The following is a 27,535-nucleotide window of genomic DNA, read 5'->3' as shown; positions in this document are numbered from 1 at the left end:
TGTCGATGTCTTTGCTGAAGACTCTAGCCAGCTGTCTGTGCTCAGGACCTCCAAATTCGACGTAGAGGGGGAGTGGTTTTGCGAACCGACAAATGCATCATGGCCGCGATTTTGAATTTGTAGAAGAGCGACGAGTTGTCGCTGATAGACTGGCAGCACGTGAGAAGGTCATTGTCGCCACCGCTATGGAGCCATTCCTTCCAAGGACAGCACGATGGAGAGAACGATAGGTATATATATGCCTGACTGCCTGCCTCTCTCTCTCGTCCTACTGTTTATCCAGAGTTGACATGTATGTCTGGTTGATCTGTTTGTCGCTCTCTCGGTACAGGACTCAATCCTCAACGACAACACCAACTCATAGCTCACCCCTGTCGTAAAATCAAACATGCCTACTTGAGTCTGTCGATTGCATATTTCCTTCCGTCCGTTTCCGTGGATCACCGTGAACGTGAACGTTTCGTTGCTTGCGTTTGTTTAAAATTCTCGATTCTGACCATCGACAAACAGGTCTTCAGGACCGTTTATCTGTATCCCTTGCACCCACCTACCAACAAACAAAAGACAACGAATCTTGCTGTCTCGAATAGGTTGGAAAAAGGCACCATACTCTCAGATAGAAACTTGGTTCATTTCAGACTCAAAACATCCACAAATCCACACAAAACCAGTTGTCACCGACGTCCTCGCTTGTGCCATCAAGTGTTCGGCTAAAATATACAATGAGCACCGTCCTTGGATCCCCTCAGCGATCTTCATCGCAGACAACCGCTCGGACAAATACAGTGCCAAAGCCCTTTGAAGTCTTCCTAGCCATTGGCAATATCCTCATCTGGCTCCTAGCGGCCTATGTGATCTACCTTCACATCCGAGCAAGATGGGACCTCGAGGCCTGCTATCGCGCACACATCCAGGCAGAAAGACAGGCCCGGGGTGAGGCAGAGAAGCAGTTGAGACACCCTGTGCGTGCAGATAGCCGAGGACACAAGCGCAAATTGCGACAGATCCAAGAAGAGGCCGAAGAGGATCAGGATTGGAGAGACGAGATGTTGGACTGGCACGGTGAGCTGGAGGATCTGTCGCTCAGAGGGATGGAGGTCGACACAGACACCGAAATCGAGGCACGAATGGAGATTATGGAGATTCCCAACCGGCAAGAATTCGAGCGAGATAATGGGAAATTGTGGAGGTAGTGAAAAACTGGCGCTACTCGCTGGCGACAGTCGTCACTGCGAATTCGTCTTGTGGCGGCTCACCAAGTGCTGAGGGTTGAGGTAACCAAGCGTTCGAACTGGGAGAGCTCTCTGGCTGGAAATTTGCGGCTTTCGAATTCGTGGAGGGTGTGAGAGGAGATCATCAGTCTGTGGTGCAAGGAATTGCTGAAAGCCGTCGAGAATAGCGCTCCAAGAGCTGCAAGAGGCGCAGTGTACGCTCCAACAAAGAATGTGTCGTACTCTGCTCTCTCCCAAATGCGGTATGCAGGATGCTGTCCATCAAATGGCCCCGTAACCTCCATGTTCCATGGTCCAAGGAGTTGCTGAGAGATCAATCATAAACATAGCTGATCTGCTAGGCGTCAATCCCAGCTCAATGCTCCATTCCGAAGCAGATGCGAAGACCACGGCCCGTCTGCCATGAGCAACGCGTTATGGGAATCTCTCGATAGGATCATCACCGGCCCCAAAACCATCCTTTCTGTTTGCCCCCTTCTGTTTCTCTCTTGCTCTCGTCAAGTTCCTTCTTTTTTCTTTCAGCCTCTAGCCTCTCCTTTTCCTCCTGCCGTCTGGTCAACTCAATCACCTCCATCCTCCGTCTCTCGACGGCAGCAAGTTCCTCCTCCTTTTGCTTCCTCCTTGCCAAGATACCCTGGAACCATTCTTCTCTTGCGGCATCTTCCTCGGCCTTTGTGGCGTATTGAATCATACAGCTGTTCATGGCCAGATGCTGTTCGCGGCAGGTCCAGGCGACGCTGATGGTGCGGCCGCGGGCGCAGTCGGCAAAGTCTTTGATCACATCGGCACATCTGGTGCGGACTCGTTTGTGAAAAAGATTGCGGACCTCGGCTTCTTGCGAGGCGGATAGAGGAAGAGGATTGTGTAGGTTGTTCTGAGGTTGTGGTCTGCCGATGGTCGGGGTTGGTTGCTGTGTCGCTTCGGGGATGATGGACGGAGCCATCTCCATTGTTCTTGCGGTGTAGTATATGAGCAGGTGGCTAGATGAATGAGCCTAAAGGTCAAATTGTGATGTATTCATGGCAAGTCTGAGTAGCGTGATTGAGGTAGTCAATGGTGAGCAAATAAATTGATCTGCAGAGCTCGAACGACCTCGAGGAGCAGGTGTGGAGAAAGCTACGGATGCGGACTCGCAGTGTACACGAAATTTCCCCAAATGCCTCTAATATTTTTTGTTGCCATACACAAATCAGTGTTTTCTACTTCCTGCCACTCCTTCTTCAACCTCTCTCTCGTCTCCTCTCGTGACCGCAAGCACAATGTCGTCTCTCCGCAACGCCGTCGCTCGGCGTCCACACAAGGAACGCGCGCAACCGGCCTCCCGCGAAAAATGGGGCCTGCTCGAGAAGCACAAGGACTATTCCCTCCGAGCGCAGGACTATAACCTCAAGAAGAAAAAACTGGCCCAGCTGTCACAAAAGGCCAAGGAGCGCAACCCGGATGAATTCGCCTTTGGCATGATCACCCAGGGAAGGGCGGGGTTGGGGAAACACAAATCCAAGCAGACTAGTGGGGATGATGAAGATGGGAACAAGAGAGCGAGAGAAGGTGTTCCATTGAGTCACGACGCGGTCAAGTTGTTGAAGACACAGGATGCTGGGTATCTGAGGACTGTAGCCGCCAAGGGCAGGAGGGAGATCGAAAGATTGACGGAAGAGGTGGGCATGGATAGCGTCACCCGCGGAAAATCGAAGCCAGCCACGAGGAAAACATTTGACGATGACGACGATGACGAGCCTGAAAAGACGACCAGGGGAAAGAAAAGAAGTTGGATTGGGGAAATTCTACAAGACCAAACTGTGGAGGGTGAAGCAGATCAACCAATGCACGAGGTGAAGATGTTGGCGGCAACAACAGTGATCCACGTCTCTGACGACAAGGACAAACCCTCAAAACCCAAATCCAAGAAAGCCCTCCTAGCGGAACAAGACGCCCTGAGTCGTTTGCGTGCCGAGCGTAAAAGGAGGAAACGCCTTCAAGATATGCGGGTGGCAAAGCTCGAGGCCTTGAAGACCCGGCAGCGGGAAATCCTCGCCGCTGCTGATCAGCTGGAGTTACAGCGGGCAAAGATGGCAAGGACGGTGGGTGGAGTGAACAAGAACGGCATCAAATTCAAAGTTAGAGAGAGAAAGAAATGAGAGAGAGAAAAGTCTACTTTTGTCACGACCAAAAAAAAAGAGCCATGAAAATGAGCAATGATATCTAATGAGGGTCTGATATTTCCTCTTTTGCGGGACAGAGTCCACAGTCACTGTTCTATATCAAGCAACACCGAACACTTGAATGCTGCTGCTTCACACACCCGCCGCCACAGCCTGGGTGATGACTTTGCTGAAATCGGCCTCTCTTCCCAGCAACCAACTCATTCCCTCGACTTGTTCCTGACGGAATTTTTTACTTCCCGTCAAAAAGGGGAAGAATCCCCAATGCCCGTGCGGCAGACCAGGGTAGACATACATCTTGGTCTTGATCCCGTTCTCCTCTCGCAGCACGCGCTCATAAATGATGCCCTCGTCTCTCAGCGGGTCCATCCCGTCAATCTGGAATAGCGCTGGCGGAAGGTCTTTGTGGCCTTTAGGATGGTTGAAGGGAGCATACCAGACACCGTCAGTCTGGTCGGGCGCATACCCGCGCATGAACATGTCTATCGCCGCAACAGGCAGGACTGGTGCATTTTTGTTCTGCTCGTACGACAAGTAAAATTCCTTGTACTTATCTGGGATCTCGTCTGCCGGCAGCACTGCAGGAATGGCAAGGTACTGGCCGGTCAAAGGGGGAGACAATTTCTCGTCTCGCGCCACATGAGCCAGGACAGCCGTTATATTTCCTCCGGCTGAGGTGCCGCCAATGACAAAACCAACCGACGGATCGGCGCCCCAGGACTTTGCATTGGCCGCCGCCCATTTCAAGCAGTCCCAAGCGTCTTTGGGCGCATACGGAAACTTGAACTGTGGTGCAAGCCGATATGAGGCCGAGATGCAGACGGCACCGAAGGCCTGGACAAAGTTGCGACATGTCTGCTCCTCGCCCTCTGGCGCGCCAATGCAGAACCCACCACCGTGGTACATGACGATCAAAGGGCTGCCGTTTTTGGGAGGGTTTGTCGGTTGATAGAGCTTTGCCCGCAGCTTGGTACCGTCCCTCGTGGGATATTCCAACTCAGACTGCTTGACCTCCGGCGGAGACGGGCCCAAGAGCTTCATGGCATCGGCATTCCGCTTGTCCACCATGGCCTTAAAGTCGTCAAGACTGCTATAGTCCGGTGGGGGTAAGTTTGCTTTTTCAAGGAACTAATTTCAATTCTGTCAGAGGACGCCCCGCGCCGAAAGACTTCTGTTCGTTAGACAAACCGCTTTGAGCTCGGGGTCTATCTGCCCCAGGGAGAGAAGATACTCCTTGTCTGTGTACGACATGATTTCTGCTATGAATATCCTCGGATATCAGGCCAAGAGGATTTGAGGAATGCTTGAAGTTGTAATCGATTTTTTTTTGTGAGACCGATGGGGCTATCGGAGTTCTTTTTGTATGTAATCTGAAAGAATATGACCCTCGGTGGGACGCCTCTTAATTTATTATTTTGTACTCGGTACCATTCTCACAGTGTTCAGTCGCGGGGCACAAGAGACTCGGGAATAACCGATGGCGCAGAAACAGTCCAACCGACCTCGGCTTTTTGACTTATTCGAGGTTCTCGACATAATATGAGTAAAGGGAACAATGCGGGGGATGTCGTCTTCTTGCACCAACTACTCGTATATCCCGGTGCGACTCGGTATACATTTTGAGGTATCGATCTAGTAACCCTCAGTAGATGGATGACTGGACCAGTAACTTGAACAGCAGCTGAACGCCCTGCCAGTCTTGTCAGCAAGTATCCACAACCATCTTCGAGTCTCTCAGAGCGTGAAAGAGAATCCTCCTAATAGCGTGAATGCGACTATTATGTGTTCGCCAACTCCAATGGCTCACCACGCTGGTGGTACAAGCCTGTTTCGAAACATGTCGAAACGCGAATGAACCTAGGGGCGCGAGCAGAAGACATTGTGATTGGAGACGAGGGCATCTAGGGGTCTTGTATAAACTCTTCACTTTTGTGACTTTGATCTTCTCTTCTAGCTCGTTGGGTACGTAAGATGCCTTCGTACCGAGTATATCTTAACCTTAACTCGGCCACGGCTTCCCACGCCGGAATGTTCATCTTACCGCCCCCTCTTCGTTCTCCGTATTCACTGTCACTTCATGGGATGCTGAAACATCATCGCGACCTGGGCTTACCTTCACGTGGGTATCTTCAACGGTCATCAACTGCCTGTTTCTCCAGCTCAAATCTCCCGACTTCAAATCCTCCCAGTACGAGGTAGCGTACGATCAACTCGTAGGACCGATTACATGATGGGTGTGCCCGTGTCAGACCCGATCGACGGTGCCAGCCTCCTCTCATTGGTCATGATCTTCTGATCATCCCCAGGCAGATGATGCGACAAGTAGGGAGGAGCTTGGCCCTGACAGTTGTTGTAGCACGGCAAGCCACCAGATTTCTAGCCGCGAGCGACTAGAACAATCTTGGTAAAGTCGTTAGGACTGGCCACTCTCGGGGAAAAGAAGTGTGGTAGCCCGGCTGGAGCGACATCCCAGGCAGCTGGGCGCCAACTGCGGTTTCGGCGGAGCTTCGTCGACTCGATCAGGGAAGGGCGGACAGTTTGTGGCACAGTTTAGGTAAGGCTGGTGGTTCTTTGGCGATGTGAACATGGCGGCGCCATCCCGCGGGAATGGGTCAAGGATGTGTTGAGGGTCGTTCCATTGTTTTCCAATCGTTCGAGCACAGCACCGGTGGAAAATGTCAACAGGGGTATTCAGGGAGGCGAGCAGGGGTGGAGTTTGGGGGAGAAGGAATTCCCAGTGGGAAAGTGATTTGCGAGTAATACGGGGGTGATGGGGGCTGAGGAGAGGAGAAGCAACGGGCCGTGTCGAGTCGAGTTGGGACGAAGGATGGAAAACACCGTTGATGAGAGAGACATCACTGCTGGACACAGTGTACCGAGTACTCTCGTACGAGTCCTCCATATGTAGTGTGGGCGGTGGTACGGAGAGAGTAAAGAAGGAAAAAGCAGACCACCCATCACGCCCTTGTCACATCTCATTGCGGTTTGGTATCGATCTGGTCTACCTGCTTCTGGAGACTCTGGAGACTGCGCAAGTCTGCATAGTCTGTAGTCTTGCATCTGCACCTGCAGCTGCATCTGCCACTGGGGGGCCCTTTCTTCTCAATTCTCCACATGCTCTCGCATCTCTGGTGTGGTTTATGTGTGTGGGCTGCTCTCAAAGACGAAAGCTTTTTTCGCTCTGCCTTTGCTTCTCGTTTCCTGTTTCTTTCCACACACCTCAATTCTTTTCTCCCACTGGAGCAGAAATCCCGCCACAACAGACCCCGACGTCTGCACATACGCACATCACACCCACCGCCACCCACGACGAGACACAACTTGACTGTCTGTGTCTCTTGGATCTCATTGATTTGATTGCTCGTACTGCTGTACGCCTGTACACTATTGAATCTGAGAAAATCCTCATTGGGGGCTGTTCCTCTTGTCGCGCTTCCATCCCTTGCTCATATCCCATTGATTGGCTCTCTTTGCACCACAACCACCAACCACACCTCTCCCCTGCTACCGCCGCCATTGATTGAGTTGATCAACACCCAACAATAGCAGCCACACACTGGCTCGCGAGCCTCGTACCATCCCGCCTCCTTCGTTCGCTTTGTCGTCGTCCTATCGCTGTCACCTGTCTCCCTGTGGAACCTGGGGAAAGAAACTGTCAACTCGTCCTGCGCTGGTGGTATGAGCGTCCTTCCCATTTGCCTCCTTGCTTGCTGCCATTGCTTTTTGTCCTTCCTACAGACCTGACAGTCCCGTCCTAGATATCCCTCGCTGTCGTCCTCGGCGCTGGTCCGCTCCTTGTTACTTCTCGAGACTCCCTGAAACTCGTCCACGATCTCTAAACCCAACCATAACACGCGCCTTCCAGGCATCTTGCTTGCACTTTCCTTCGGATTGAGACATCCTCCTTTTGCCCCTCGTCGCCGCACCGACAGCTCGAATCCTCGATAACCTGATACCGTGCTCTGATCAATGCGTCAACAACTTTGCCTTTGAACCAGGCACAACCTTATCCTGTTTTTAAGCGACACAAATTGCCGGGGCGACTATGTTGGCTGCTCCAGCGGTCATGAATGGTGACCATGGCCCAATGTTGGACAAAAACAACATCATAAACGTAAGAGACGGAGAATCGCTCTACCAAATATGTATCAAACTTCGGCGACGCTTGTCCGGCGTGCCCGGGTTTCGCCCATATCTCGAAGAAATGGAAGAGCGAGAAGCAGATGGTCTGACGGATCCAGTGTCTTCTCTGTGGCAGTGTTTCCGGAGTGGCTTACCGCTACTCACCATCTATAATGCTTCCAACCCAGAAGAAGGCGACCTCACCGTGGATACAAGTCGACCGGACAGAGTGGGCAAGGAAGCAGCATTTCTGTTCATCAAGTCATGCATGCAACAGATGAATATCCCTGCAGCTGACACCTTTACTGTTACCGATCTATATAGCGACAATACGACTGGTTTTGTGAAAGTCACAAAACTGGTGAACCGTGTGCTGGATATGTTGAAACTCAGCGGCAAACTACACCCATCAACGGACAGTGAAGATTCCCGCGAAGGAACGGACGCCGGATCCAACGCTCCGGAGCAGGCGCCGAAGACAATGACGCGGCGACAATATATTCTGAGAGAACTCGTAGAGACCGAACGACAGTATGTTCACCACTTGCAGAACTTGCAAGCGTTGAAGAAGGAGTTGGAGGAAGTCGGCGCCTTGACTGGGGACGCCATCCACAACATTTTCCTCAACCTGAACAATCTACTGGACTTTGCGCAACGGTTTCTGATTCGCATCGAGCAACAGAATGAAATGCCAGAGGAGCAACAGAATTGGGGTCGGCTCTTTGTGCACTACAGGGATCCATTCAGGCAGTATGAGCCTTTCATCGCAAACCAGAGGAGATGTGAAGCCAGTTGCCAACAGGAATGGGACAAAATGGTTGCGACCGCAAGATCTCCCTTGACTAAACAGATGCTTGCTAATCCGACCATCCTCAACGGATTCCTCCTCAAACCATTCCAGCGGCTGACAAAATACCCTCTTCTACTGAAAGTATGTATGAGTTGAATTTACCTGAGACATCATTGCTGACCTCCTCAGGACCTGCTGAATCAAATAGAAGACCCAGCTCTGAAATCGGATCTCACTAGTGCCATTGCCATTATTCAAGATGTGCTCATGCAAGCGGATGCTTCTATTGACAAGGAGACTCGAGACGACGCCCTTCAAGACTTGCAAGAGCGGATAGATGACTGGAAGCAACTGCAGATCTCCGCCTTAGGTGAACTCCTGCTGCTTGGGACGTTCAACGTCATGAAAGAGAGTGCGATTCGATCGGACGAGAAAGAGTATCACATCTACCTATTCAGCCGGATCTTGGTCATGTGTAAGGATGTCAATGCCAACAAACCGAAGAATAGATTGGCAAACAACAAACCAGCTCTCAGTTTACGTGGCAAACCCAAGATGAATCTGAAAGGACGAATCTATTTTGCCAATGTCACCCAGGTCATCCCTACAACAAGTCCTGGAAGCTATTCCTTGCAAATTTCATGGAGAGGCGAGTCCGGCATCGAGACATTCAACATCAAATTTAAAAACGATGATACACTACAAAAGTGGCACAACTTGATTGAGACTCAACGGTCGGCTTGTATGCTGGAGTCTAAGGCCAGAGGCATCTCGGAAACCCATCTTCTTTCCTTGCAAGGAGCGAACCTGGAAAACCCATATCTCACACAAGAGGAGGACGATGATTATAGCAGACTTTCCTCAACAACCTATGGCGGGACTGATGCAAACGGATATTCCGAATTTAGCATGAGCAGAAATGCCTCGAGCACGAGTCTCAGGTCACGTTCCGCCACAGGAGGCAGTGGTGGCAGCGGCCCTCAGATGTCAGCGAACCGCATGCGGGTGCCCGCCGGGGAAATAGGCGCACTTTCATTGAATACTCGAGGACTTCCCAGCGCATCTCCACATGAATTCAACGGTGGCTCGTATTTCTCTCCCATTGACCGAGATACCCCCCCGGGTTCCACAATCTCAGCTCGGTCCAGCTCCCAATCCGCATTTGCAGGTTATCACCGAGGGACTACTCCAGTCAGCGGCGGCATGTACCCTCCGGAGTCACATCGAAATACTGCTCCTGCCATGGCGCGAAACCCCAACGGCCAAACAAGTGGCAACCCATACCTGGCAAACGGTCGAAGTCGAGGACAGTCATCTGGCCCAGCAATGCAAGTGCCTCGCATGCGGTCCGCGAGTAGTCCTGATGTGCACCCAATGGTTCAACAGAGTCGCAAGTATACTTCGACCGAGCATGTCCCAACTGTGCCGCCGATACCCGCTCACATGGCCAAGCAGATGGCTCCTCCGAGCAGGAGTCAGAACAATTCGCCCAACAACGCGCCTCCATCACGAGGAAGCACTCCTCATCAGCAGTTTGGGCTACCCTCGGCGCCGCGGCCTCCCATGCCGGGTCATGGCTATAGTTATGATCCATCGTATAACAATGATCCCAGGCGACCTGGACATGCACCGTCATTATCACAAGGCCGGGCTTTCTCGCCTCCCATATCATCGCCCTCCAGCGATGGGGAACCATACATCCCCAGTCAGCTTAAAGCCAAGGTCTGCTTTGATGAGAATTATGTCTCGATGATCATTGCCAGCAATATTCAGTTCAGATCATTGGCCGATCGTATAGATGCGAAGCTAGCACGGTTCACGAATCATTCGATTGCCTCTGGATCTGTTCGTTTGCGTTATCGGGATGAAGATGGCGATTTCATTCTTATCGACAGTGACGAGGCGGTTCATGAGGCTTTGTTGGATTGGCGTGAGACGCAAGCTGCGAACTCGGCGAACCCGCAAAATGCAGAGCTGTTGTTGTTTGCACATGCTACACATGGCGAGTCCATCGTGAATGGTTGAGGTAAACGCAAGATTGTGTGCAACACGCAAAATCCGACAGAACCAAGATTTCTGCGGTCGAGGAGTCTCCAGTTCCTGCTCATCACGAATGACCGAGGTCAATTATAACACGGTGGCATTCCATCCTCATTCCAGCATGTATACGCTCCAGTGAGGAGATTGATATGCTGCGCCGACTAATTACATCCCTACAAAAGAGGGGCAAGAGTACACTGAGACGAGCTATGACGTGATGGGTTATGATGTTGGATATGGTTAAAGGAACAAGAAAATGCAATGGAGTACAGGGGAACGGCAATGCTATGGCGATTCAAGATAGTGAAAGCCTATCGAGGACAGGAGGGGGAATCCGTTAATAGGGGCGAGACTACTCGATCTCAATCATCGATACTCTATTGTCAGAAATTGGCAATATATTATCATCATCTCCTGTGTTGCCCGCAGTTGCTATAAGCCGAATGCTTCTGAGCTGACGTGAGCCATCTGTATCTCGTCCTGACATGTACATAAAGTTCCCTTATAACACATCTACTTGAAACACCTGTTATCGTCCAGATCCGCCAAATACCTGCAGAAGCTTCAAGACTAAGGCCCCTTTGGCCATCACATGTTATACTGACGGTATAGTGCTTTGAGGCCGAGACAAAGAGGTTGCGACACATTAACATGAACATGCACGTTCCCCCTTGAATCATGATTGGACTGAACACCAGTGATCGGTGATCGTTGGTCGGTGATGCAGGCACAGATATGCTAGACCAGCTAGCTGAATAGGGAGGAAAGATGGCTATTTACATACATGGTATTTAGCTAGTTCCATTGTTGTGGTGTTGATGTTGAGATATAGAGAGGTAGATAGAGAGAGAGGCACACACACACACACGGACATGTAGTCAGACAGACTAGTCCATTTGTACCGCCGCACAGAGAGCTCAGGTGCCCGGGCAAGGGAAAGAAGGTACACAGAAGGAGAGAGGCAGAGGCAGAGGCAGAGGCAGAGAGAAAGAGAGAGGCAGAGGCAGAGGCAGAGGCAGAGAGAAAGAGAGAGAGAGAGATTGCAGACATATGCGTGAGAACAAGTGACTGGGAAAGTGATGATGGATGACAGAGCCAATAAATAATCATCACCATCGTCGTCGTCACCATCATCGTCACAACTTCTCGTCCCCGTCGAAGCGATGTTGCACATCGACGACGGTTTCGTCGCCACTCCGACGGCCCTCGGAACCCAGAAGCCGGCCCTGGGCGTCGTGCTCGCGGTCCCACGCCTCCAGCTGGTCCAGGGGCACCTTGACGAGCTTGTGCGTGACCTCGCCGCCGTCGAGGAGCACTTTTTCGTGGCGGATGCGGTAGCCCCGCCAGCGCGGCAGCAGGTACACCCACAGCAGGTAGTAGGCGGCGCAGGCGATCAGGATGCCGATGCCCGTGACCACGTAGGTCGCGTACCAGAAGCTGACGTCGCCGCCCGTCGCGCCGCCCGTTGGTGGGTACCACGGCATGATCAGCATGTACAGGTTGACGGCGATGGTGAAGAGGACGGCCACGTGCCACGCCTGGAACCGATACGCCTTGGACGGCGGCGGTACGTTGAGCCGCCGGCGCTGGGCCCGCACAAAGTAGATGCCCACGGCCATGAGGAAGTTGAAGAAGGAGCTTGGGTAGTTGGCCAGGTCGACGACAAAGTTCTATACCCAGTAACAAAAAGAGAAGGAAGACTTGGTCAGCCAATTGTTTTTCTTTGAGAGATCGGGTCTCAGATACGAGTTCTGTTAAGGAAGTTGACTTACGAAAGCGTCGCCCGCGGGAGGCGCAAGGATCATCAGCATCGTCAATGCCCATTTCACCGAGTAAGGTCCAAGAGGAGTGCCAAAGGGTCGAGTGCTGACCCAGAAATCTGGGAACGGGAGAGTGCCCTGCCTGTGCACAGAGTTAGTACATTAAAAGGGACAGCCTTGGGTTTTCCCATTCAAGGGAGGTGGAAACATACCGACCACACTCTCTGATCAGTCTGGACTGGCCCAACAACACCGCAATCAAGTTGCCAAATGCGCTCAGGGCGATCAGAAAATTGAGACCCCTGACGGCTCCGCTTGACCCAAAGACGTGCTGGAAGAACAGACTGGCGGCGATCTGCGACGACTTGACCAACTCTTCTTTCGGGACGGCCGAGAAATAGGCGATATTGGCCAGCATGTAGAGTACGGCGACGATGAGAAGCGACAGGCCCCCCGAGTTGCGAATGGAGCGGACCGGGTTCTTGACTTCATTCACGACGTTGAAGGCATTCTCATAGCCGGCGTAGGAGAAGATAATTTTCACCAGGGCATTTGTCACGCCGTATGCCGAAGTCGAGGCCCCTTCAAAGCTGGAGAATGCGTCGCGGAAATTGGCATGGGGATCTGGCACTCGAGAGACGTTTCCGCCGAGGACTACCAGGCCGGTGATGGCAACAAAGACCAACGTCAGCAGTTTGACGACACCGATGGCGTTGGAGATATGGTAGGACCACCGGGTTGAGAAGGCCACGAAGAGGAATGCCACAGTGTATCCGGCGACAGCCACCCCTTTCAGCTCCCAGGCCGTGGGAGTAGCACCATTGATGCGATACAGATACTGTGCGAGGACGATAGCATTCGAGGAGCTGAACGAGAGCAGCACGGACTGAATCGCAAAGGTGACTGGGAAGAGGTATCGAGGGCGCGGGTACGCCTGTTCTAGGTACACGACTTCGCTGCCGGATCGGTTCGGGAAGTAGCTCGCGAACTCCAGATAGACGGATAGAGAAGATCCAGCAATGATGAAGCCGAGAAACCAGTAGATCAGAGCAAGCCCGACGCTGCCTGTACCCTTGAGAATCGACGCGGGGGTCGAGTAGACTCCAGTACCGACCATCTTGGAGAGGTTGAGGAACAGAATGGTGACCTGGCCGACATGATAACCCAGAGGTGAACGCGTCTCGACGGGAGCCCCCGACACCTCCTGGTAAGATGGCTCGTTGCTGTTCTCCCCCTTTTCAACGGCATACTTGAGATTCCCTTCGGCGAGGAAGGTTGTAGAGTTGAGGTCGTTCTGCTCGTGGACAAGGCTCGGAGGGTCGGTTCGTTTCCTCCACTTCAAGGAGACCATCTTGTCAATAATGGATCAAAGTATATTCCCCGGGAGCGGAACGGTACGCAACTGGATCTCGCGCAAGAGAGGACAAGTCCATGATCGGGTTTTCTTATATGCCATTCTCAGGTCGCCGCCCGTGGCAAAAGAAAGTCCTCACGCAATCGCATGGCGCGACATACTTAGAGCATTTCCTGAGCAGATGGCGTTGTTGATGTTGCAGCAGCTGCACAATGCACGATTGTCGTGCTTGACCAGGGGTATGGCGTTGTTAGACATCCCACTTGAGCCCAGTAGTAGATGCCATCCTCGGCGTGGATCGTCGTGTGCTCTAACGACGTGCCCAGCGTAGCAGATGGTGCAATATGCCAGCCCCCCAATAATCCTGGCCAAGGATGCCCATCTACTATTTTACAAGGAACAGAATGCATGGAGTATAGAAGATGGACAATGCACAAGAGCCGTCGTGCGCGGCAATAGGAAGTATGAAACCTCACGTTCTCTCGCCAAGTCATCCTATGAACAAGGCATCGCCGATTTGCCATGCGCTGGAGGAAGGCCAATGGCCGATATCTATTGAGTAGCCTTCTGGGATCCATTGCTAGCGCTTCGAACATATGGCTCCAAGGGAAAAACCTGCGTGTCTGGGGTGACGCCATGGTACAGTTGCACCCACTTAGGTTGCAAGGCATTCGGTGTTTCCCAGCAAAACTCTGGGTCGCGAAGCCAGAGGCGAACGAGGTGGCGTCTGGCGACAACTGTTAGTACAAGATTGCTCGGGTAACCAACTAATGAGTCTTACTGCTGCTCCTCCGTGTCCTTGAACCCATCGCGAGCGTGAAAAACTGCCAAATTGTTTACGTACTGGATGTCACCTTGCTGAAAATCCAGTTCAACATTGAAGCGTTCTCCCAGAAAATGAATTGCATCTAGAGCTTCAGCTTGTGCTTCAGTGATCGGAGGGATTGCTGTAGACCGGGGCAGGGCACCGAAGCCCGTAAAATATCTTCGAGCATATTGCAAGATGATGCGCTCCGGGGTCTGGGTCGTGGCGGGTTGATAGAACAGAAGGGGCTTGGATAGGTATGGCTGCTCAGGATTTCCAAAGTTATCGGCAACCCAGTCTTGGGAAAGCGTCTCGATGAGATCTGGCCTATTTGCTGCCAGTTCATTGTAGACTCGCCAAGTGCTTGCCAATCTGCTTTTGCCCCCTTCTGCTGCGGGGCTCAGGCAAAACAATGAGACGATGTCGCCAGTGTCAGTGTGGAATACTTGCTTGTCCGCAGTGTAAGCGGGGGCCCCAATGCTAGCCCTCTCCTTGCTTGCGCTGAGGTCTTTGATATGACCGAGGACCACATCGGCGGGTGCACCATTGTAGTGGCTGTCCTGGCGCGCTCTCAGAGGAGCAATGTGCGATGAAAGACCAGCATAAAGAATGAGGTTCTCCTCTCGAGAGTATCGTGTAACAGGAATACCCCTGACGACTTTGAATCCGTGGCCGAAATGCAATTCGCGCGAGACACCTCGTAACTCCTCGTGTAGGGTTGGTAGAGGGAAAGTCTCTTGGTCAATGTAACCCAGAGGCTTCTTCAAGGCTATAACAATGTCAGCACACCTGCTACAGATACACGACTGACTGACATTTAAAATGTGCAAGGGCATGTTCCAATTCCTTGATATGCTCAGGCTTCAGCACAAATGTCCAATCGAAATCTTTTGCAATGGAAGCCCCGTCCCATACGAAGTCTGACTGCAATCGTCGTGGGAAGCCTGCAGGGAGGGTCTTGGTCGCAAGCGTCTTTTCTGTTTCAAGTCTGCGCTTGACTCGAGCTTCATACTTGTGAAAGTCGGGCGAGTACTGGATATCAGGCTGTCGCGTTGCTACTACCGCTGCCGCCGCCATGTTGACGATGTGATGCTGACAATATTGACTCTTGTCATGGACGAGACAGGTTTATATCGATGGGTTGAATGACGCCATCAAATCGGTCGATGGCGTGGCTCATATAGGCGGAGGTCGGTTTGATTCTGTATGGCCACCGAGGGTGAAAGTCGGCGTATAATAGATGGTGACCTTGGAGGCCTCCACATTGCGTTGGACCAGCCGGAGACCAGATGGTCTTGGTCTTGAGAGGTTTGTCGAGGTTGAGAGATGCTTTCGGGGGACTTGATGCCAATATGTGACTTTAAAGCAGCATACACTCTAGCCCCACAACGGCTAGATCTGCCTGCGCTTCCCTGCGTTCTCTGGATTTTCTCCTGCAGCTCGACGCAGTCAATCAATCACGGATTCTTCATCTTATTCCATCTCTCCAAATTTCGCTTAGGCAACCACAGAAACCCGCATTTCGACCAGCCACAGTCACGGTCATCATTTTAAAGAGAGTGTAGCCATTCACGACCGAATAATTTTTCGATGTTGCGGTAGAAGCTCTTTCCAGACAGACGGCCTTGGACAACAATATCACTAGCTGAACTCGATCACAATGTCTGCATCTACCACTCCACGCGGTCCCCCTGACGTCTCGGCGATGAAGGCGCGCATCATCACCCACATGAACGCAGATCATCAGCTTTCCCTTCGTCTCTACCTACAACACTACTCCCATGTCCCTTCGCCCGGTACTGCCTCGGCTCAAATGTTGGATATCACGACGGAACACATGATTATCTCGTCAGCCTACGGACGACATGTTATTCAATTTGAGCCTCCCATGAAAAGCCTGATGGAGGCCAGGGAGAGACTCGTCACGATGCATGAACTCTGCCTCGAGCAACTAGATTTGTCTGCCATCGTGGTGAGCAAGTACGTGCCACCGGATCGGGTGTGGCAATGGGCGTTGTCTGGACTTTGTCTCTTGATTTTTACGACATTTCCTTTTCGCGAGTCCCTCAGGTCAGAGTCCGGATCGTGGATCTACCAGGTATGGAGCCTTGGTGGCGTAGCGCCCTGGCTGGCCGAACTGAGCTACACACTAGCCCCGGCGGTACTAGGTGTCCTGGTAGTTGTCCATGGCGGTGAGGCGGTGTGGTTCATTCAGAGAAAGTTGAGGCGCCACTGGGTAGAGTGGGGATCAGCAGCTTGGTGGTGCTGGGTCGTCGATTGTTGTATCGAGGGGTTTGGATCTTTTACCAGATTTGACCGGATAGTGAAGACAATGGAGATGGAGAAGAAAGGTGGTGGTCAGCATTGAGAGGAACGTGTTGGAGAGGAGGGATATCTGACTGTCTGGCTGGGAGAGGTGGGGTTTCTTTGGTCAAAGGGTCTAATCGATGTGTTGTGTAGGTAGGCTGGTATACTCGCTACTCTTATCGACCCGAGGATTACGCCAACGCATACATGACTTAGCTTTTTAAGATCCCCTCCGGTGGTTCTGAACCCATGTACCGAGTATAACTACCAGATATTGTCTTTCTCCAGCAAGGATCGGGGTCATGGGTGGGTGGTATGATACCAGGGGAATACCCCGCCATCCTCTCCCGCCGCCCTATCACGGACACATTCTGCCTGCCATCTGCCGAGCGGCCCGCAACCTAATCCGGAATTGGCGTTACTTGCGGATCTTGGCAGGGACCGTCGTGTTCCTTCGTTTCGCTGTCCCCGTATTATTATTACTTCGTACAGTTTTCCCGCTTGAGAATCACCTTCGCAACCTCCCCCCGTCCCTATTCCCTTTCACTTGTCTTCTCACCAGTACAGGCATTGATTCTCTGGTTTGTTAGAAACCCCGTTGCCATCATCGACAATGCGTTACGACAATAACCGGGATCCCGATTCTGGGATATCTTGAATCTGCAGGGGCGGAAAATTTCCCCTGTTTTCGAGCCGCCATGGAAAGTAAGGAACTTTTTCTTTGTGCCACCTCTCTTTTTGGGATGCTCTCTGACCCTTTGTGTTCCCCAGAACCACCGTCGTCCCACGAGGTCACTCTCGATGATGCCAGGGAACAACACAGCATCCTGCTGCGGGCCGCTGCTCTGTTTCGCAAACATGTCCTCGGCGTCTTTTCCGAGTTCTCCTTCATCAATTGGCACTACTTCTACTTCATCGTCACATGTTTGGTGTCTAGCCTCATTTTCTGGGGCTCGTCCACCCCGGCAAAGTCGGTGTCCTATATCGACAGTCTCTTTCTGTGCGTTTCGGCCATGACAGAGGCCGGCTTGAACACCGTCAATCTCTCGGAGCTGAATACCTGGCAGCAGATCATGCTATTTCTTCTCATCATCTTCGGCTCGGCGATTTTCGTCTCTTCGTCCATTCTCCACATAAGGAAACGAGCCTTTGAGAAGAAATTTGCAGAACTTGCAGAGCGACGGATAAATCGCCTCCACAGGCCTCGAACATTGACTCTCTCATTATCGAGAAGAGATCATGTCCATGACAACGAACGCGAGGCTGCCGTGGCCTCTGGCGCCATTCGTGGGCGCCCTGTGTCAAATTTCCACAAGGTGGACGAGCACAAAGCCTCGTCTAGATCGCGAGAACGTCCAGAACCCATCAGTCCGCATGCCGACGTACGGCGCAATTCGTCAGTTGATGGGACGATCGCTGGAAGCACCTCCAACGATCCCATTGCGAGCCACATCAGGTTCAAAGTCCAACACCCACCTAGTGAATATACCGAGACTCGAGCCCGGAATATCCGCCAAAGTACAAGTTTCTTCGAGGGAAGAGGTGTTGGTGCGCGGAGGCTCGACAATCATCCGCGCAATACGCAGCCTTTGGAATTCCCGTATTCGATGCCAGAATCGGCCATCGAGGACGACCTTCCCCCTGAGGGTCCACTAGCAAATAAACTCAACAAATACCTTGACACCCTCCATGGATATCTTGGGAGGAACTCACAGTTCCACCATCTCAGCGAGAGGGAGAGAAAAATGCTGGGGGGGATCGAATACGATGCAATCCGCTTGCTTTCCTGGCTTGTGCCGACCTATTTTGTGCTGTTTCAGCTCTTCGGCGCGCTTGGTGTCGGTGCCTGGCTCACCGCTAACCGTCCCAGTACGACGCAGGAGAATGGGTAAGCTACCTGACACAGTCGGACATTAGACAACGAAACTGACCCTCGATGTAGTCTCAACCCTTACTGGACTGGAGCCTTTTTCGCTATTAGCGCATTCAATAACAGCGGCATGGCTCTCCTAGATGCCAACGCCGTCGCTCTGAACCGGAGTTACTACTGCCTCCTGACGCTTAGTTTGCTCATCCTGGCGGGAAATACCCTGTTTCCTGCTTTTCTGCGAGGGATACTGTGGGTGTTCAAAAAGCTAATTCCAGAAGATCATCCCTCGCCAGACTGGCAGAGACGAAGGCGCACCATTCAATTCTGCCTCGACCATCCGCGAAGGGTTTACACGAACTTGTTCCCGAGCGCGGCGACATGGTGGTTGGTGGCCTCGGTGGTTGTTCTGAACACTATTGACTGGGTTGCGTTCGAATTGCTCAACATTGGCAATGAGGTGGTAGACTCACTCCCAACAGGATTTCGAATTGTTGCGGGATTATTTCAAGCCTTGGCTGTGAGGAGTGGCGGATTCTATGTCGTCTCCATACCAGGCCTGCGTTCCGGGCTGCTAGTGCTCTACGTTCTCATGATGTATTTGAGCGCCTTTCCGGTCACGATGACAATTCGAAACACGAATGTTTACGAAGAGAGGTCGCTGGGCATCTTCGCGGACGAACTGCCAATCTATCAAGAGAACGACGATGCTACGCGAGAGAACAAGAAGACAGGATTCCTAAACGGTCTCCGACGGACCATCACAATGACACATGGTGGCCCATCAGCCAACACTCCTGTCTGGACTCGGCAAGATTTTGTCCGACTCCAATTGCGATCCCAATTGGGCCACGACTTGTGGTGGATTGCCATCGCCATTTTCGCCATCACTGCCATTGAGACGGGCCAGTTTGAGCGTGACCCTGTCAGCTTCTCCACGTTCAACGTCATCTTCGAGGTGGTCAGTGGGTATGGCTGTGTGGGTATCAGTGTCGGCGTGCCGTGGAACAACTACAGCTTTTCTGGAGCGTGGCACCTCGCGAGCAAGCTGATCCTGTGCGCCGTTATGCTTCGTGGGCGCCACCGCGGGCTCCCCGTCAGCATCGACCGCGCTGTCCTGCTTCCAGACGAAAGCCTCGCCTGGGCTGAGGAGGAAGACGCCCACATGAGAACCTCGAGCTTTTGTTCTGGAGGGCCAGTGCTCTCGAGAGCGCACACATCTGCCATGACCTCCAAAGATGCCTTGGCGAGGCCCAGAACAGCCAGCTTCGGTGCGCCAGGGCCGAGCATCTTAGTAGCTGACGCGAGAGAACGAACGATCGAACAGGTTGCATGATGAGCCTTTTCAGAGATCACCACTACATCTCGCTCTATCCGAGCGGCAGCGGCCTTTTGTTTAGGCCGCAGGCAAAAAGGGTTTCGTCCCTTCTGGGGTTATGGGCGAACTTGACTGTCGAGTCTGTCGTGACTCAGACGTTCATTTTACAATCTGTCCTTGAAGTTGTCGCACTTTGAAAATCGCCTCTCCCATCTATCTCGTTTTTCGCTTTTTTTCTTGGTTGGGTTTCTCCCACATCGAATGATTCATATTGAGCAGCACTTCTAGCAAGCGTTGGATTTTTCCCCCTTTTTCTTCGAGGTTTAAAAGCACGTACAACGTCTTTCGTTACCATCAACATACATATGATATACTTTTCATCAGGATATAAATAGATTGACAGGGAAAATATACATCTGTGCTGTCCTATTCTATTCTTAACTCTAGGAAAATCAATCAACAAACAATATTGCCAGCTGAGTTCTTCCGGACACAGGGTGTAGGGAGGGAGGGAGTCGTGGTGGAGATCCCATCATTCGGTTGTTCATTTCGTCAGAATAGACATCTATCTATCTGCCTGCCTGCGTGCCTGCCTGCGATTTGATACCTCGGACCACGTTTCTTTCGAGACCCTCCTCCGTCTTTGGATTATAAAACCCTTCACGGGGTGTGGTGTGGCTACGGGCAAAACCAAAAAAAAAAAAAAAAAACCAAGGAAAGGTGGATCTAGCTTTCTAGCATTCTAGCCAGGTTGATTTGATTTCGATTCCCCGTGGGAGATCTTTCAAATAACGTTCTGCAATTGTTGGCCAGCCAGGAAGCGGCGCAGGTTGGCGGCGATCAACTTCTCGGCGTCCTGGGGTCTGCCGCCCGCGGCGTGGGGGCTGACGACGCAGTTTGGGGCGTGCCACAGCTTGCTGCTCTGGGGGAGGGGCTCGGTCTCGAAGACGTCGAGGGCGGCACCGCCGATAGTCTTGTCGGAGAGGGCGGTGAACAGGGCGTCCTCGTCGACCGAGGTGCCGCGGCCGACGTTGACGACCCAGGCGTGGTTGGGCAGTAGGGCGAGGCGGTCGGCGTTGAGGGCGTGGCGCGTGCTGGCGCTCCCCGGCAGGATCATGACCAGGGCGTCGGTCTCGCGCAGCAGCTCCGGCAGCGCGTCCTCGCCGTGGACCTCGACGCCGTCACGCACACCCGCCCGACGCGCCACCCCGCGCACGTTGGCGCCCAGCAGGCGCAGCATGGGCGTGAGTGTCTTTGCGATGTTGCCGAACCCCCACACCAGCACGTTGGCGTCGCGCAGCGTCGTGAACGCCCCCTTGGGCCGGTCCGGCTGCGGCCCGCCCAGGTGCCCCGGCCACTCGGGCGGGTTGCGCATCTGGTAGTCGCGCATCTCGTGGAACTTGCGCGCCGCCACCAGCAACAGGCCCAGCGTGTGCTCGGCCACGGTGCGGTCGTGCAGTCCCGACCCCGTCGTGATGGTCACCTTGGCCGGGTCGAAGCCCGCCGCGAGCACGTCGTTGGGCCCCGCCGCCAGCGACTGGATCCATTTCAGCGACTTCATGTGCCGCGCCGCGTGCTGGAGGTTCGTCGCCGCGTTCGACCACGTCACCAGCACCTCGGCGTCGAGTAGGTCCTCGGGGATCTCCTTCTTGACGTCGTACGGGTGCAGCGACACCGAGAAGCCCTCGAGGTCTTGCACGTTCAGGTGCAGTGACGTCGGGTAGAGGAGCTTCATCTTTGACGAGATGTGAGTGTGTTCTGCCTTGGCCTTGCCTTTTTCCTCGCGTACGCTTGGGATAATCAAGTGATGTGGTTGAAAGTTGGGTCCCTTTTTTTTTTTCTCTGTCACACTCTCTCACGGACTCTCTCTTTCTTTTCTTGCTCGTCTTATTTCCACAATCTATTCACCCTTTTCTTATCCTGCTTTTTTCTTTCGTGTCCTTGCTCTGCGGGTCGTGAAACAATGATTCTGCTCACAGCGTGCACACCGAGAATTTTTTTTTAAAAAAAAATGCTGGCACCACCAAAACGATGACGAGGTCTCTCTCCCTCTCTCTCTCTAACTTCGACTCGAATTCAAGGGAGGTCGGTGATCTAAATATGATGTAGATGGTGCCATAGGCTTTCTTTCTTAGTCTTGGGTGTCCCACGTACGTCCCTCACCCGCCGTCGTCGGCAGATATCGGCCCTCTCTCCGCATCAGGAGCTGCGGAGTTCACCCGGTTTCTTTCCTTCGCTGTCGCCATCTTGATTTTCAATTGCCGACGGGCCAGTCAGAGGCATTGGAGGGGTCAATTGTCGGGAAACTTTTACGCGAGAAGTGAGGAAAGGGTCCTCTTTTCGTATGGAAATTTGATGTGGTGATGTGGTGTAGTGGTGTAGTGGTGTAGTGGTCGGAGTTTGACATCATGTAGCTACATATGTTGCCATATTGGCACCTTCACAGAGATGCATCCAGAATGGAGACTTTTTTGCCAGCTAGAAACCAAATGAGCTTCAAATTCCCAATCGATTCCAGTATCCATGGGAACTCGCCAATAACCAGAAACCCAAACCAAAGTCTCGCTAGATCAGCTTTGTTCGCTATGCATATTCCGCCTTGAATGCCCTCGAAAATCAATCAGAACATAGTAGATATGTCTGGGAGACCCAGTGTAACATAGATGCCAGCCTCGTCTTGTATATGAGGCCATGGAAACCCACTCAGATGAAGGTCCCCTTTCTTTGCTTTTTTTTTTTGCCAGCCATTTCGTCCACATGTCGCTTCCAAGTCAATTTATCAAATCATGACCAGCGTCAGACAAAGATGGCAGAAGAAACTTGGAACACCTTGTCACTGCATATTCCTCTCCGTGTCTTCCTCTTTTGGTCTCCACACGGCAACGCTTATACCATTTTCACATGACGATGCATCGTCCCCCCTTCTTCCCACCACCACCTTCTTTGGTGGGCCTCGAACTGGTTGGCATGGGGGTTTGACTTCTCGGCACCTCTTCGCCTTTCTTTCTCTTTCCTTTCTTTTTCTTGCCAGATTCTGCGGAGGTAGAGTCTGATAAAACGCGTCTATCCCCACTCTCAATTGGGCTCGGGTCACTTCCAGCCCAAACTCGAGCTCGATGAGTAGGTATATGTTCATACAGCGGCTGTGGGACTGATTGACTCTGGGTGATCAAGAACGGAGTTTGTTGCGGGTGCGGCAGCGGCGGCCCCATTCCTTGCGCATCACTGTGTGACCTCGAACCTGGTTCGCCCAGCCCATACGAGCTAGATATGCTGTCAATAGTGTCGAGCCTGCCCATGCGAGGTCGCTGGTCTTGCATCGGTAGTGCAGCGTGTAGATTTGGTGTCGATGAAGAAATTGGAATTGAACGACCACTTCCTCTGGAGGTACTCCTCATCAACCCGTTGGGCAGATTGATTGCTTTGTTAAAAGACGGAGATCCTGGAATTCCAGCGGCGCCCCATGCACCTCGAGGTGGCGAGGGTGGCACGTTAGGACTGCCGCTCGACTCCCGTGCTGGAGCCCCTTGATGGGCAGAGCCATAAGTGACGATTGGCGGGACTGGCTTGCGCAGAGTCTGAGAGACTCGACGGTCCAGATGAGCCATCTGGTCAGCTGTCGGGGGGACAATACTGTATGACCCATTTGTTTGAATGGTGGGTGAAAGTACCGGCTGCGGAATCGCAGAATGAAGAGCAGGACCGTCGGGTTGTGGCAGATGCATCCGTTCCAGAGATGTCGGAGTTGGTGGGACGGGGTGATTAAGGCGCGCTTGCAAATTTGCTCCAGTCAATGTCACGGATCCTGATGAAGACGGTTTATGAGATGAAGCCGCGTCAGAAAAATGCGGTACATGGAGAGGGGCGTTCAGAGGAGACGGACGATCCGACGTGTGTGGCCGCTGGGAGACTGGAGTCTGTTGGAAGGGTGAAGTTCGACCTTCATGCGATACCGGCCTTGATGATTCTCCAGATACGGACGGGACAAACGGTGCATTCACTACAGGTATTTGCGAGGCTGGAGTCGCACGTTGATACGTCTCCGGTGTTGGAGCAAATGATTGATCGTTCATGGTGACTGGAGCACCATACAGGCCGACGGCATGCCTGGAAGCAGTGTCCATCACCACCTGCACCGGTTGAGGAGTCAAATGCAGAGGCTGAGGAGTCAAATGCAGAGGCTGAGATGGATGTTGCGGAGTCATGGGACTGCCATGTCCGAAGCCAGGGTGAACCTGCGGAGCATGGCCATTCTCGGGGATCCCTACCATTGGCATGGATATCCCTGCCATTGGACGCGCCTGGACCAAAGGTGAAGCCAATGTCCCCCCCGCTTGAGGATGCAGAGACCCTGTGGTATAAGGTGGAGGTGGCGACTCCCAACCATCCTGCTGTTGACCAGGCGAACGGTGATAGAGGGCATTGGCGGTGTCTTGTTGCTGCGCCAGAGGTGGTCTGGGAGGGTACCGTGCCGTAGAAAACCCAGCAGCTGTGGCAGATCTGTGTAAATTGGACGGGGCTGGTTGTGAGGGCAGTGGGTTTGAGTTGGCCAAAGCAATTTGTGCGTCAATGTCTAGTGCTGAGGAAGCCTGAGAGACACTTCTCAGGCGCGATCCCGGCGTCGCTGAAGCTGTAGTGACGGATCGACCGAGGCCGCCTCTCATGCCCCCTCTTGCACGCTCCCTGACTGTTCGTCTTCTTTCCATTGCCACCTCAATATCCATATCACCCATTCGTTCAATGAGTAATTCCGGCTCCTTATCGCCCACCTCGATAGTCAATTCGCGGTCTGCTCCTTTGGACGGCGAATAATCAAAGTCGAGTATCGAGAGGCGCGAGCCGTCAACCGGCATAGTTTCGTCTCCCAGTTCCTCCATAAATTGATCGACACCACCAGGGGCCACGACAACTAGCCTCTTACCGGCGAAAGCGCATGATCTATCTTCGCACCTCTCCACCCATTTGGCCGCCGTGGCGCCGTCAAGAGTCTTGATTCGTTCACATTTGACGAACAGACTTTCTCGCCAGTCGACCTTTGCTGCTAGCGAGTCATCCTCGATATCCTCGCTACTTCCAGATATCGAAGGCGAATATGCCATCAATGGTTCAATATGGCCCGTCGCAGAGGTAAGCGGAACCCTTCCTTGTAAGCGTTGTTCGTGCCGCTCGACGACCGAACCCATGTCTGGACTGACGTCCAGCTTTTCTGGTACGCCGTAAATCCAGAGACCGCTTCCAGCGAAGCCGGCCACAACGAGAGTTCCGCACACAGTCGCAGTGGGCGCGGTTGATGGCGCAGGAAGGCTAAATCGCCTGTTCGTCGTTGGGTTCAAGAAATATGCGACGCCGGTTCGGGTGTCATCAGTGCGGACGGCTCGGTAAGACATGAGGGTGTGGTCGTAAGCAAAAAGCCAGTTGGCGTCACCCTCTGTATGGCCCTGTAGCAACTCTGCGTGGCTGCAAATACTGCTAATTTGTGGAAAGAGAATCTGTGTGGTCCACATGCGACTGTGAACCTCTTTTGGCGACAGATCATTTTCGGTGTAGAATGGCGCGGTGATGACAACCGCCGAGGGTTCTTCGAGACTTTGGGTGCTGCCCACTAGCATCGATCCATCACCTGAGAAGCTCAAGATATCGACGCCTTCGCTCCTCACAGCTCGTCGGTCTGTGGAAAGAGCATTCGGTGCAAGGGAAAAGACTTCGACGCCGCCCTCATACGCAGCGGCCAGGACTGTTCCTTCGGGAGCCAACGCGATCGTCCTCGGCGGATTGTCCATGACCAGCACCTGGATATGTTTTACGCCATTTGGCGTCAAGTGATATACATTGGCTTGATGTTTGGAGGACAGGACGGCTAATATTGTGCCGTCATCAGTGATCGAAGCCGCCAAAGGCCGTCTCATCGTCTTCAGCTCATGGCGCACACTGATAGGATCTGTGACGGCGTCAATGACGTATATCCGTGAGGAACTGAGCGCGAGAATCGATTGCCCATTTGGAGAGAAAGAGAAGCGGAACGCTTCAGCTCCAGGCAAAGCGGCGGAGGAACTGGCATTGACGGATATCAGATTAATCAGAGTCTGGCGAGGTTGCAGATATGCCTCGAACAGATTTCGCCGGACCTCTGCCGCGAATTTTGTCTTGAGCCGATATAGGTCAAATTTCCGAAACGGACCGGTAATGACGGTGTTGGACAAGGCATAAGATGGACACCGAGATAGGTGATGGGCGTAAAGTTCTCGGTTTTGTGCTGCCCTATACCAGTTCTTGTTCAATATAGCCAATGACGCAAAGCTGTTGGCATCGACCGTCCATAGTATTCTAGGTCAAGTCAGCATCGACGTCGGAGGTCGGACAAGCCCTATTCTATTTATGGGTGGCGTACCTCTCCAGAACCTGGATAGGGAGGTTGTGAAAAGCGACAGCTTCCTTTCTCTGATGATTTGGCCCGATAGTATCAGGAGATTGGGGCGAGTCGTCGATTGCAACTGTCCCGATGGTTTGGGATATACCTAGCCCTGTCTTATGACTAGGATCCTGCACATCTTGGTCCAGTGGCTGAGGGGGGATATCATCCTCCCGCGAGATGGTCGAACCAGATTTCGATGGCGGATGTAGAATCATCTGCGGCGACATGACAGAATGACCGTGGGATAGGAAGGGATCAAAAGGCTACACATAAAACCACGAGAAGGATGACATGATGATGGTGGCCTCAATATTGCATGGCTCCATGAACGCGTCAAGTCGCGACGGGGCAGAAGGAAAAGCTTCCCTTCTTTTTGCGCCGACGTTGAGGGGGCTTGGGAATAGGCGAGGTATATCTCGATCGAGTCGTCAAGTGATGGATGATGGCATTCAGCTGAAATCTGATATGATGGACGGTGGCGATGGGTGAAGATTAAGGGTGTCGGATAGCAGAGATGATGGATGAGAAAGGCGAATTGGGTAGTTCCGGAGAAGGTTGTGCAAGGTGGTCAGCGTGCGAAGTCGAATCTTAGCAGGGCTAGCGAGTGTCTAGTTTCCTAGGCAAGCTAGGAGCAGTTAAGCAGCCGTGGCAGCCACCTGCAGGCTAGGTAAGGCACGGTAAAGTTACCTAGGCGTACTAAGTAATTAGGTGTCTAGGTACTCATAGGGAGGTACCTAGTCGACTTTAATTAACTAAGCCACCTTATTGTTGAGTATTGCTGGGCGCCCCAGTACCCTCTCACGCCTCTCACGCCCTCAACCCCCACGAATACCCCCTAAATGTCCCAGGGGGCACCTGAAGAATTAGACGCGGTACCATCCCCACGATGGTTATTAGCGAGACTTAACTGCCAATCGCAGGGTCCTCTTAGTCCTTTGGGTTTCCTCTAGGCGACCCAGAGTGCCAGACCACATGCCTAGGTACTTCCGTACAAGGACAGAGGTTGGCCTAGACGTTGACGGAGGCTCCTCCGAATCGAGTTTAGCCCAGGCAGCCCATGTTTTACGGGCAGTTCTTTTCTTAGTAGCATGCCCCAATTTCTACTTCCTCACCACCATCACCCATGTATGCCGGTGCCTATGTATCCAGTAGATGTATCCTGTCTCTCGCATTCCCTATTTATTGTATACTTGATCCATGTCGCCGTCACCCATGTAGCAGGAATATCAAACACCATCTACCTCATCTACCTCCTTTCTCCCTCCACCAACTCCGTATTCTCCTCTCTTTCATTTAGACACAGTAACATGGGCCGGATGAATTGCTCCTTTGGGTTTCCATCAGTTTCAGCTTGACGCTCATCACC

The 27,535-nt window shown here is 52.7% G+C and overlaps 10 protein-coding genes across 10 annotated transcripts; 4 read left to right on the top strand and 6 right to left on the bottom strand.

The window, feature by feature from the left end:
• Window positions 1-722: 722 nt before the first annotated feature.
• Window positions 723-1,193, top strand: AYO21_02572 (hypothetical protein; the record flags this gene model as incomplete). Its single annotated transcript, XM_022652550.1, has 1 exon — window positions 723-1,193. One exon carries the CDS (start codon window positions 723-725, stop codon window positions 1,191-1,193), a length of 471 nt encoding a protein of 156 aa, XP_022515238.1.
• Window positions 1,194-1,671: 478 nt separating this feature from the next.
• On the bottom strand, window positions 1,672-2,181 carry AYO21_02571 (hypothetical protein; the record flags this gene model as incomplete). The annotated part of the gene is made up of 1 exon (XM_022652549.1): window positions 1,672-2,181. One exon carries the CDS (start codon window positions 2,179-2,181, stop codon window positions 1,672-1,674), a length of 510 nt encoding a protein of 169 aa, XP_022515237.1.
• Window positions 2,182-2,491: 310 nt separating this feature from the next.
• AYO21_02570 (hypothetical protein) lies at window positions 2,492-3,370 on the top strand (the record flags this gene model as incomplete). Its single annotated transcript, XM_022652548.1, has 1 exon — window positions 2,492-3,370. One exon carries the CDS (start codon window positions 2,492-2,494, stop codon window positions 3,368-3,370), a length of 879 nt encoding a protein of 292 aa, XP_022515236.1.
• A 156-nt stretch (window positions 3,371-3,526) lies between these two features.
• Window positions 3,527-4,645, bottom strand: AYO21_02569 (hypothetical protein; the record flags this gene model as incomplete). Its single annotated transcript, XM_022652547.1, has 2 exons — window positions 3,527-4,522; window positions 4,583-4,645. 2 exons carry the CDS (start codon window positions 4,643-4,645, stop codon window positions 3,527-3,529), a joined length of 1,059 nt encoding a protein of 352 aa, XP_022515235.1.
• A 2,794-nt stretch (window positions 4,646-7,439) lies between these two features.
• Window positions 7,440-10,331, top strand: AYO21_02568 (hypothetical protein; the record flags this gene model as incomplete). The annotated part of the gene is made up of 2 exons (XM_022652546.1): window positions 7,440-8,447; window positions 8,496-10,331. 2 exons carry the CDS (start codon window positions 7,440-7,442, stop codon window positions 10,329-10,331), a joined length of 2,844 nt encoding a protein of 947 aa, XP_022515234.1.
• A 1,151-nt stretch (window positions 10,332-11,482) lies between these two features.
• AYO21_02567 (hypothetical protein) lies at window positions 11,483-13,457 on the bottom strand (the record flags this gene model as incomplete). Its single annotated transcript, XM_022652545.1, has 3 exons — window positions 11,483-12,016; window positions 12,119-12,248; window positions 12,319-13,457. 3 exons carry the CDS (start codon window positions 13,455-13,457, stop codon window positions 11,483-11,485), a joined length of 1,803 nt encoding a protein of 600 aa, XP_022515233.1.
• Window positions 13,458-14,237: 780 nt separating this feature from the next.
• Window positions 14,238-15,342, bottom strand: AYO21_02566 (hypothetical protein; the record flags this gene model as incomplete). The annotated part of the gene is made up of 2 exons (XM_022652544.1): window positions 14,238-15,034; window positions 15,081-15,342. 2 exons carry the CDS (start codon window positions 15,340-15,342, stop codon window positions 14,238-14,240), a joined length of 1,059 nt encoding a protein of 352 aa, XP_022515232.1.
• A 583-nt stretch (window positions 15,343-15,925) lies between these two features.
• On the top strand, window positions 15,926-19,775 carry AYO21_02565 (hypothetical protein; the record flags this gene model as incomplete). Its single annotated transcript, XM_022652543.1, has 3 exons — window positions 15,926-16,245; window positions 17,384-18,460; window positions 18,515-19,775. The coding sequence occupies 3 exons, from the start codon at window positions 15,926-15,928 to the stop codon at window positions 19,773-19,775; spliced, it is 2,658 nt and encodes an 885-aa protein (XP_022515231.1).
• Window positions 19,776-20,541: 766 nt separating this feature from the next.
• AYO21_02564 (hypothetical protein) lies at window positions 20,542-21,492 on the bottom strand (the record flags this gene model as incomplete). The annotated part of the gene is made up of 1 exon (XM_022652542.1): window positions 20,542-21,492. One exon carries the CDS (start codon window positions 21,490-21,492, stop codon window positions 20,542-20,544), a length of 951 nt encoding a protein of 316 aa, XP_022515230.1.
• Window positions 21,493-22,654: 1,162 nt separating this feature from the next.
• Window positions 22,655-26,396, bottom strand: AYO21_02563 (hypothetical protein; the record flags this gene model as incomplete). Its single annotated transcript, XM_022652541.1, has 2 exons — window positions 22,655-26,081; window positions 26,146-26,396. 2 exons carry the CDS (start codon window positions 26,394-26,396, stop codon window positions 22,655-22,657), a joined length of 3,678 nt encoding a protein of 1,225 aa, XP_022515229.1.
• Window positions 26,397-27,535: the final 1,139 nt, after the last annotated feature.

Source organism: Fonsecaea monophora, assembly GCF_001642475.1.
Source record: "Fonsecaea monophora strain CBS 269.37 chromosome Unknown Scaff11, whole genome shotgun sequence".
Taxonomy (NCBI): domain Eukaryota; kingdom Fungi; phylum Ascomycota; class Eurotiomycetes; order Chaetothyriales; family Herpotrichiellaceae; genus Fonsecaea; species Fonsecaea monophora.
The sequence above is the reverse complement of the archived record's forward strand: the minus strand, read 5'-3'. Positions and strand labels throughout refer to the sequence as shown.